This window comes from Haplochromis burtoni, unplaced genomic scaffold (genome assembly GCF_018398535.1).
Source record: "Haplochromis burtoni strain Fernald_Lab_line unplaced genomic scaffold, NCSU_Asbu1 Contig_81, whole genome shotgun sequence".
NCBI lineage: Eukaryota > Metazoa > Chordata > Actinopteri > Cichliformes > Cichlidae > Haplochromis > Haplochromis burtoni.
In genome coordinates, this window is record NW_024582442.1 from 1,260,398 (window position 1) to 1,271,588 (window position 11,191).

The following is an 11,191-nucleotide window of genomic DNA, read 5'->3' on the forward strand; positions in this document are numbered from 1 at the left end:
CAGGAATTTAAACAACTTCCACACACTGGTATGCAGACAAACATTTACTTTTCCTGCAGTCAAAATGAGCAGATGAGCCATCGTTTGTGGAATCTACACAGACTATATGCATATAAGGCACAACACAAGGCTTCCAGTATGGAAAATAAAACGAGGCATGTTAAATGATCGATTGGTCAAAGTGGTGATGATACAGGAGCTATCACATATTCATCTAATCATCTAAAACAAAAGAACAGTTGTTCTTCTGTACTTTTATAACTTCAACAGTGACAAAAATAAAGCTTTATTTTTCAAACAGGAACTTTATCGGCTGATGATCTCAGCTTGTGTGGGTGACAGAGCACCTTTTGCTGCATTCTTGCGGGTGACAGAAGTACACCGGGAGAGGATCTCCTGGGCGCCCGGTCTGGGTGGCACCTTGGGTATTTTGGGTGATTTGTAGAGCGTGGGATCAGAGACACTCGAGATCAGCCTCCCCCCTGGGCCGCTCGTTGGGCTGAGGGTGTTGCTCGTCCCCGGTGGAGGCGTGCGGCTGAGACGCAGCCATTCATCATTGGCAGTGGGGCTCAGGTTCAGGGACGAGTTAAAGCTGGAGTCGTCACTGAAGCTGAAGTCGGTGCTGTCGCTCATAAAGCTATCCTCACTATCCTCCGTCTGACTCCTGGAGAGGACGCGTTCTTCGTCCTCTCCATCCATCTTCACCGTGATCACGGGCGGAGGAGGGTGAGAGGGAGAGGTGGGTGAAGTGGAGATATCGGTAGCAGCACTGGTACTGTTTGCAGCAGGCTGTGCATGAGGTTGTTCAGACAAAACCTCAAGAGACACAGACCTCTGCCTACTCTCCGGCAGGATCAGGAGAGGTGACGAAGACCTTACGGGGGGTTGTTGCAGCAGGCTTCCTTGGGAGAGGCTCAGTTGGGAGTGCTGTTCCAGATTCGAGGATGGAACGAGAAGGGAAGTGTGGCGGCGCTGATCCAGGTGATGGGAAGTGTTATGAATATGAGGGTAGCGGTGGGGCTGCAGTATCATGGTGGGAATGTAACCTATTTTCCCACTGGATCTGTTAGATGACAAGAATGAAGAAATCAAAGTAATTTAAAATTGGAAATCATGCATCGTTCTTTTATTTCCACATACATGGCTACATAACAAGTGTCAAGCCTTTTGTGCTACTTTAAGCCATGACAACCGATGTTATGAAAGAAATCCAGTTAAATCAGGCTGCGCTATGGTACAAAATTCTTCTATTTATTCTTTTTTAAATTCGGAAGAGATTTAAATTTCTTTTTTAAAGGAAATTACCATGAAAACATAATCGGTCATTAACTGTCTGTGCTTAAAATAGATTATTCATCTCATTTGAGTTGCCTCTGCTGATTGGTTGACAGGGCAGTGACACTCACTGAGCCTGTCTTTTCTTTTATCAGCTGTTCATCGTTGCGTACTAATGTTCATGCGACCCAACCTGTGTTTCTGGCTTTTTGGCAGTCACAGAGAAAGATCTGGGTGGCTGCAACTCTCATGGCTTGCAAGAATCTGTAACAAAATGACTTGAAATAAAAGTTTCGGCCCAGGCTAGAATACCTGACGAGCCACCAGCCATTTTCAGACTTCTGCAGGACTTCCACCACAGCACCTATGGTTACGGTCACCTCGTCAGTTTTGGTGGCCTTGTAGCTCTTGACTGCAGTGTAGAGTGCTCCTGGAGAGAGAATGAAGGATTAGACATAATGCTTTGCAACATGAATGATATTCACTGAATAAGGAAATACATAATGAGAGTGCAATGTCGTGAGAAAGGGTACAAGAAAAACTGTAGCTATGTGTACCTTTTTCAGGAATCTCCTCATGATCTTCATTATCATCATTTGTCCTCTCCAGATAGGGTGCAGGAAACCAGGCCATCCGCCTGTCTTCAGTCTCCACCAGCCACCATCCTGAATCACCAGAAACATGCATTTTACTGCTCACATTGAGTTATCCGTGTTAACTGACAGCTGTCGGCTCACCTCCTTTGTCTTTGATGACCACATCGAGTTTGTCACCCTTGGCCACTTTCAAAGGTTTGTTCTTGAAGTCTTTGGTCTCATACGGGGCGACACATGTGTATGCTTCTGTGATAAACGGCTGGGTCACTTCACCGGCGTTTGCGTGAAGTCCTTCGCTTCTGAGTTCATCCTCCGGGGGCATGATGATGATGCTGAGGAGGAAGAGCAACACAGACGTGCACAATGTCAGAGTCATGCATTCATCTTGCATTATACATATTTATTTATGTACTCGTGCACTCAGAAGATTGAACCTGCAGATACAAGATTTTGCAAATGTTACGGTCCCTAAATTAGATCTGTGTGGGTAACTTTAACTAAAAGCTATTATAAAACATTTATTGTGCAATAAATGTTTAGCCGTACCCGTTTTTGGCAAAGTCCGGCTGCAGGTCCTGGTCTTTAGGGTTCAAGAACTGGATGAGCTCTGCAGACTGAGACACTCGCTGGTCACAGGACAGGACTGCATTGCAATATTTCTGCAAATATTTCAGGCGCACCAGTGACTTGGTTGGGGCTTTCCCTCGACTTTTTTGCTTCACCCTCCCCTCTGAAATCCCAGAGAACGATTTTAGTTACAATCCCATCGGTCTGTAAGTGAACCATGCGATTCTGGTAAAGCAGCAAGTGTGGTCTACATGACCCGAACATACCTCGAAATCTGGGGACAATTCTGTCAGATTTTCTCAGCTTGTTTGCAGGTGGGAATGCTTTCTTCAGTTGTTTCTGTGAGAAATAATTTGAGTAACAAAACAAAAGTTACCTGGATATGTGCAACTTGGAAAAAACAAAAGAAAGAAGGTGTTTTATACTCACGTGCATTTTCATGAATTCTCGAAAACGTCTGTAAATCACAACACTGCTCTCGTCGGACCAAAGCACAGAAGTCTTGTAAAACTGGAAAAGAAAAGGCAGCTTTTCTCAGGAGAGGCACGCATTTTATTTAATAAAAATACCCACACATAGAACCAGGAAAGTGAAAAATCCTTTGCTGCTTACTTTGGTCTTTTCCTTCTGCAGTACTCCAACTAGATGGATGCTTATGGGATACTGCTTAGCCTCCATAATGACAGCACAGATGGGTGCTTGGGAGCTGCAGTCAAACTAGCTCAGCCTTTTCCAGGTATGTGACTGAAGCAGTGAGGCTCTGCAGGTGAATTTATGCTTCCTCCACCGGAGCAGGTGTGGCTCTGGTTTACGTAGGCAACAAGAGGGGGAATATCTGCAGTTGTGTACGTGCTGGAAATTCTTGCAAATTAGCTTTGGTGCATATCACACAAAATATATTTTCACAAAAAAGTTGAATTTATATTGATATTTATATAAAACTGCAGTTTTTGTTTTTTTTAGTGTTCATTTTTGAAAAATGAACAGAATTCACTCCTGATTTTCTCTCTCTTTCTTTCTTTGTTACACACACACACACACACACACACACACACACACACACACACACACACAGAGTTGTATTTCCATGACAGTGACTTACATTCATTTCCTGGAGACTTTGTCTAATCCAAATGTAAAGCTTAATGTTAATTTTATTTGATAATATGTTGTGTGATGTTTCGTTCTGTGTAGCACTTTTTTTTTACAAGAAGAAAAAAAGTAGAATAAATTAAACACAGAAATGATCAAAAATATTTTTTATATATTAGAGGATCAATTTGCATGATCATGAAGATAATGAAGTAGCACAAATTACACATATGGTGTGATGAAAAGAACAACTAGTGTTTGTAATGGTAGCGTTGCTAGTTTATTTTATTAATTTACAAAAATACCTGACAATATAGAGCACCACTTCTTTTAAATCCATACAGCTTTGATTCTGATATATAAATATGGATTTATTATGCACGCCTATGAAAGTGGGGTTTTTTTTGTGTGTGTGAGTAATTATTGGATTTCCTGCTGTTGGTCTAAAACCAAAGACCATAAAGTATTGCTGCAAACAACTACTCATAACTAATTTCTTAAGAAAGAAACCACCATTGTTAAAGCCAGATGAGGAAGTTAGTGGGGGGGGAAATGGCATCTCTTTCCTTCTGTGGGCCGTAAATATTTCTTCCTGTCTTCTGAGGAATTTTGATCTGTGGCACGTAGGCCAACGTGGTGACAATTTTTGTTTTCTTTCTAGACTTTTATGTTCTTTGACTGTCATCAGCAGCCTGCGGATTACCCCCAAAGCAAAAATATTCATTTAGTCTCTGCCCATTTCATTCGGTTAAATGTTGTTTAAAAAAATAAAATAAAATAAAAGCTGAAGCAGCTCAACATAGATATATTTTATTTTCTCTTAGCATTTAACACTAAAGGAAGATCAAACCAGTGAAATGTTTAACAATGCAAAACTCTTTTATTTGACCAAGTCTTGATAAATAGCTTTCTCATGGTCACTGTGATAGAGTTAGCATTAGTGACTACTTCCTCATTCAGTTCAGGCTGAAACAGAGGTGAGACTCAAACAATGGTTAACTTTGACTTTTCAGCACTTCCAGCATGTTAGAGGGACTACAAAGAGGGACTATTGCCCAAACAGCTAAACAACAGTATTGATATCGGCTGAGATGGTCACAAGAGAAAAGCAGTTTGGTTTATGTGGTCAGCTACTGCTAGCTGCTGTTACATGTGATCCAGAATGTACCAAGTAATTGCTGTTATTATAAAACACTCTTTAAAGAGCAGCCAACCATACAAACATGTATCAAAGTTATTTATTTCTCCTCACAGCAGAGTTAGAATACACCATCTTTCATAAAACTTAATTACAGACTCCAAAATAAACATTTCTTCTACATTGCACATTTTACAGTTTTTTGTTAATCATGTAACAAGAGTCATTAGGATAGTAATATCTGCGATCTCCTCGCTTGAGTTAAAAGACTGTAGTGTGAATAGCATTCGCACATCAACTTATACCCGAGGTCTGACCTTTAGCTTAGCCAGATAACACACAATTTCTCTCATATTATTAAATGTTCATGATTTCAAATAAAGCAACATTAAACTAGTCACCCATCTTAAAAACAACAGGAGCTTTACAGTTAAAATTGTAAGGCAGCAGGTTTTTCCTAAAGCATCAAAGGTGGTTTTATTCTTTTTCCATCAAGCTTTCACAACCACACACAGGTGCTTTTAAACATTACAGCAACACATTATTTGATTCTCCAATCTGTTACACTGCAGTCAGAGCTCTGCGTTCATTTTCTTGTGTTCAATCTGAAGTTTTCCAAACTCTTCCCAGAAATATTTTACTTGGCACAAAGCCCCCAAAAAACTTTCAATCTCAACTAGATTATGAGTCACTGGTTACAGTTGCTGTGCTTCAGGTTGATGGTTAGTATAATTAACCCCCCCTTACATTTTACTCCTGATTTAAAATAAATAAATCTCCCTTAAACAGAAGTGATCTGAAAATTAAAATAAAAACTAAAATTAAGTGGTGTAAGAAATTCGACCCATTATTAATCTTTGGCTTGCATAGATAAACACTTTACAAAGTTGAGATGATTTTTCAAAAAGCTGCAGCTTTTTACAAACAAGGTTTTCACTCATTTCCAGCTCATCCATATCAGGATTACTAAAATACATATTGCCTGAACATTACAGCAGCATACCATCCCTGATCATATAGAACCTGCATAAAAGCTCTCATGCATCTCTGCTTGTTGCGCGTCTAACTCGTTAATCATCACAGGTCCTCAAAGATTTTGTATCTTTCAAATAAGATAAATATATTAAGCTTTACTCTTTTTTCCCCCCAACTTTTAAAAGCAACACTTTGTCTTAACAGAAACAAATGGAGGAAATCTGTTTTGAACTACTGAGGAATTTTTTTTTTTTTTTTTTTTTTTTTTAAACAAGTGCAGGAAAAACAAACAAAACCAGAAAACAAATTTCAATCTGCCGCAGCAACTGTGAGAAAATTCCACGTCTCACAGATCTTCCTTATGGTTCTTCATCTGTGCCTTCTTTCTAGCAGTCCAGCAGAAGAGTGTCTGACCAGCTGTGTTTTTCCTTGCCAGTGAGGAAAATGGGTCACCTCCATTCTTGCCATTAAAGGATTCTCCATCCCGTTTAAGCACAGGGCAGCATGAACCTTCTTTTATGTCACTCCGCATCCCTGCGCAGCCACGTCACCGAAATTCGTAAATAGGCATACTGTGCTCTCGAATATGGTTCAGGCTTAAAGACTGGTACCTGCAGGAAATAAGTTGTAAAAACAAAAACCAATCATGAGACATGTGTTCATGTGAAAAACTGCAAACTTAAAGTAACCGGCGCTACTTGAAAACAAAGTAGCGCCATTTGCAAAAACAAAGTTTTTGCAAATGGCGCAGATTCAGTTTTAATTTGAAAAAGTAAACAACTGGCAAAGAGAGAGACACTTCTGGAAACATTCCTGATAGGATCTCATCTGCTGCAATAATTAAGCCAAACATTGTTTTTATCTGTTGTACAGTGTCCTTGGGTGCTTTGAAAGGCGCTATTTAAATAAAATGTATTATTATTATTATTATTATTATTGTGCACATTATACCACAATGTATCAGCGTTTAAGAATTTCGCCTGTAAAATGGCAGCTGTGCCCTAAACATCAAGCATGGTTTGGGTAAAGAATCATACAGTGATCATTGTCTGCATGTTTGACTAAATTCTTTCTAAACCTGTAGGAGGAGGAGTCATTTTTGTCAATTGTGGGTGACTGATGCCTTGGGATGGACTAAGCCCATCAGTCCTTCGGCTGACTGAGTTAATAGTACAAATGGCAATTTTTATTTATTTAGCACATTTAATTCTAAGTACAGTAAATGTGCTTCACACAGAGAGATTAGAAACATTACAACTTGTGTAGGTTTTACAATGCTTTCAGGCAGTAACATGAGTGAAATGACAGCAATATGAGGCCATAACAAGTTATAGAAAAGAATACAAAGGACTGTTGAAAGCAATTTAAAACTTAAGGAAACATGAGGAAATATTATTACCTTCAGGAATTATATCAATGTTGTGTGAGTACACCTATTCAAATTGGGATGACTCCCTCTAGTGATACATAATAACCCTGATACTGTTCCAATTTATTCCCACTTTGCACCACCTCCCAATTTATATTTTTCTGCTATTATAGCCACCATATAGTCCTGGCTTACTTTCAGTAGCAGAGCATTTATTACTACTGCTACTCTTCCCCTTTACAATCCCAATACCAAAAAACTTGTACAAATGAATAAAAACAAACAGTGATTTGTAAATTTCAGAACAAAATGTTTGAACTGCACAAGTGTAACACTTAAATACTTTAACTCATTTTGAAGTTGATGTAACAACATGTCTGAAAAGTTCATCTAAGAGAGGCAAAGTTTCCCAGAAGCAAGGATGGTTGGAGCTTAGCAATCAACAGGAAACCGCATCTAGAAACTATTGAACAAATTCAGAAAAACGTTTCATAACACAGAATTGTGAAGACTGAATATCTGATTTACAGTATCATATCAAAGACTGAGAATCTGAAGAAATCAGCACACAAGACTAAAAATCATCAATTCATTTGTTTCTGCTTCTCTAATTCAGATTCAGATTGTGTTGAAGGTCAAGGAAATTGAAATACCTTTTGGAAAATAAGAAAGCTGGTCCTTATGACAAAAAAGGAGATTGACCACCTTGTTGTTGGCAATACTCTAACAAGCCAGCATCTCTCTGGTATATGAGTGCTTTAGTGCCTATAATTGGCAGCTTGTCTGGAACAAGCACATCTGGAACAAGCACGATCAGTGCTAAAAGGTATATGCGGGTTTTAGAACATATCCTCTCATCCATAAGTCTTTTCTCCCCACAGGAGGCCTTCAATATTTCAGCAAGACAATGCTAAACCATATACTGCATCAATTACAGCAGCATGGCTTAATGGTTGAAGAGTCCAGGTGCTGAACTGCCTGCCTGCAGTCCAGACCTTTCACCAACTAAAAACATTTGGCACATAGTGAAACAAAATGTACAACAAAGCCAACTCGGGCAGCTACAATTCTATGAAGACGAAAGCCCAGCAGCTGAACTTGTCCGTTCCAGGTAGTTTACAGAAGATTAAGAAAATAGGAGGCTGCACATTGGTAAACGCAGCCCTTTCTCAACTTTTGAGACGCGTTTCTGGCGTCAAATTACAAATGAGTTAATATTTTTCTTAAAATGGTACATTTGATCGTTTTATTTGTACTACTGTGAATAAAAGTTTACGATTTGCAAAATTTTACACAACATTCCAACAAACACATGGATGCAAAGTCACACGGCTGAGGTGCATGTGTGAAAACTGTTTTAATGATTAGTAATTACCACTCTGAGCTCCGATGATAATAGTAACCCTCAATAGTGGCTGTGGACTTCTGGAAGCAGATGTAGTAGAAACCTGCAAAGGAGGCACCACTGATATCTTTGATCGTGTGGTCTGGAACTAGAAACTGCTCCTGAGTGCACAACAAGAGCGGAGGTTAAAGTCTGACCCCAAGCTGAGAACACGCACAAATTAATTTCACAGCTAAAATGAATGACAGAGTGCCAACCTTCCACCTCATGAAGATATAGTCACTGTTTTCCAGTGCATCATAGTCAAAGTCATCAGAGTTGAAGTTCCTGGCATATTTGCAAAAAGCCTTAAACTTGCTCTGGTGACAAAACAGAAGAGCAGGAAATAAATACCAACATCTGCAACAGATCTTCTGACAGTAACCATTTGGATATAAAAGAGTTGGTAAACAGGTGTCAGCAATCACATTAATTAAAGCACTGCATCATTAGTAACACCTGTGCTACTCATACTCCTTAATATCAGGTCAAAAAACAAAAAAACAAAACTGTTGTGAAATAGGCTTTGTTTGATTCCCCTACTTTATCTTCTGCCATGTAGAAGATAAAGTAGGGGATAAAGTAGTATAAGTGTTAAATAACACAATAGGTGTTATTTAACACCCATTGTGAGCTGAAAAATCAGGAATGGCGAAGCAATGACCTCCACACACAACATTAGGAAAGGCTTTCCTGAAAGACATGAGGACACAAACTGCCCTCAAACTGGTTAGATAAGGAGCTGTGGCGACTTTAACTGTGCCCTTTTGAGAAAAAGCTGTGTCATGGTATCCAGTTTTCCAAGCTAGAGAAAACTGACACATGTCCAAAAACTTAAAAATCAATGATGAAGAAAACTAAAAGCACGTTGTTCGTTCACATGCACTTTAATGATCAAGTACTACTTCTTTGATCATTGTAAAATTATTAACAGCACTTCCTGCATCAGTTAAAATCAGTAAATTAAAAATCAGCAGGACTTACCCAGTGTTTTTTATCCACATCCTCATCCGCATCCCACTTTCTAGTTAAAAATGGCCTCTTCCGGCTGATCATTTCTCCAGCGAAGAACGTTGTTAGAGTCGGATACTCCTGCCAGACACAGAATGAATTAGGAAGGAAAGATAAAATGGGACTGTTCGCAACGTGATTTGGTACTCGTTTTAAAATTGCATTTATCCTGCACTGTGCAAATAGCCTATTCAAATGTCCAGATTTCCTGTGATTTACATGTTGATGGGCAGGGCTTAAGCTTCAGGATCAGCAGAATAGATGTAGTGCATTATTCCTTTTCATCTGGCTGCTTTCACAATTTCTTAAAATATGGTACTGTATAACATATAAAAATAATAAAGCAGCATTAAGAGGAATGCTCCCTTGCTTTAATTTTCTCATGGATACCAGGTGAGCTTTAATACAACTCCTTCACTCACAACCTGACTTCTCATCTTTCACTCGCTCTGCCAAAGCTGAACTTTAACCCAAGATCCCCCTGACCTTTTTGCTTCCATATGTTACATAATGTAATGGGTATACAGCTGACACTTGAGCTTAAGCATGTGTGGTTAGCCCTAAAGGCCTCACATCTAGCCAAATCTACTTTGCTTAAGTTGAATGAATGGGATTGTTCTAGGGAAAGTTTAAAAAAAAAAGGAGTTGGTTGATGCAACCAAGCTGGCCATTATTTAACTAAAGTTAAACTTGGCTCTTCTTTTACTCATAAGTTGATTGATTACATTTTTAAGATTTTTTGCTTTTGAAGTGGAAACGTTGTGAACCACTGGTCTAATGTACTGTGTCACATTGCAGTCTGCTTAAAGCGAGTGGAAACCAGTCAGTGGAACGACTTCAAAAGAATAAAGGTCAGTCTTACTACTCATGATGTAGCTGGGAGACTTACCTCAGTCAGGCCATTGATTTTCAGGTAGCCACACAAATACGAGTCCTCTACAGTCACATGCTGAGAAAGACAGAACACATATTTTACTGATGGTTCCACATGACAAGCACAAAATCCTTCATGGTAACAAGAAAACTGTCTGTAAGTTGTTGGGAAAGCTCACCGAGATGGGAAATATTATATTAGCTGTGTCAACACAAGCTGCTATATTAATACTGCAATTTAGGTAGCTTTGAGGGGGGGTTAAACGCCAACTTGTCTGTGAAACATCGGTTTTTAAAGCCAAGTTGTCCCAAATTCAAACTCCAAAAGAAGACATAAGGTCATTAAGCTAGCTCAAAATTTGCTCAACATGTAGGAAAAGCAACAAAAAACAAAAAATGAGCTAATGAAGCTAACATCTGGAAAGATAGCAAGTTAGCAACTATGGATGCACAGAGTCTACTCATATGCAGACTTTGTATATAACTATACAGGACCACAAAATTACCTGCAAGACCACCTCAACGTCGTACGAGTTGCCTTTACTCTTCTGGTATCCACGAAACTGTGCGCCGCTGTACAGAAGCGAGGTGGCCACCCCCGGCTGGTGGGTGTTGATCGGGGCAGGGGGGACGAGAGAGGCCGAGGATGGGCAGGCCGATCGGGTGGTGCCGCGGTACTCTGCTCGGACAGGCATGACGAGCGATAAAGTGCCACCGTCAGCAACCGTCATGAGCTTTGTCACCGGGAACACCGCAGTTGCAGAGAGAAAAAGTGGGTGCTGAGACAGGAGGGCCTGTCAGCTACGTAAATTCTCAGAGCTCCAAAACTTCGCTCAAATGAAAACCTAGTCCGAGAACTCGCTTCTGCCAAACGCCTCTTCCCTGAATTTGATTGGCTGGGAACTGGCGCG

At 39.8% G+C, this 11,191-nt stretch overlaps 2 protein-coding genes across 2 annotated transcripts; both read right to left on the reverse strand.

Moving 5' to 3' along the window:
• Positions 1-306: 306 nt before the first annotated feature.
• Positions 307-3,292, reverse strand: noxo1a (NADPH oxidase organizer 1a). Its single transcript, XM_005925440.2, has 8 exons — positions 3,051-3,292; positions 2,868-2,948; positions 2,705-2,777; positions 2,418-2,601; positions 2,013-2,203; positions 1,833-1,940; positions 1,588-1,705; positions 307-1,063 (listed from the first exon to the last, which is right to left on the reverse strand). The coding sequence occupies exons 1-8, from the start codon at positions 3,114-3,116 to the stop codon at positions 307-309; spliced, it is 1,578 nt and encodes a 525-aa protein (XP_005925502.1). The 5' UTR covers positions 3,117-3,292.
• Positions 3,293-5,272: 1,980 nt separating this feature from the next.
• gid4 (GID complex subunit 4 homolog) lies at positions 5,273-11,166 on the reverse strand. Its single transcript, XM_005925441.3, has 6 exons — positions 10,787-11,166; positions 10,297-10,356; positions 9,381-9,488; positions 8,615-8,716; positions 8,388-8,518; positions 5,273-6,254 (listed from the first exon to the last, which is right to left on the reverse strand). Exons 1-6 carry the CDS (start codon positions 11,009-11,011, stop codon positions 6,191-6,193), a joined length of 690 nt encoding a protein of 229 aa, XP_005925503.1. The 5' UTR covers positions 11,012-11,166; the 3' UTR covers positions 5,273-6,190.
• Between the last annotated feature and the right edge of the window lie 25 nt (positions 11,167-11,191).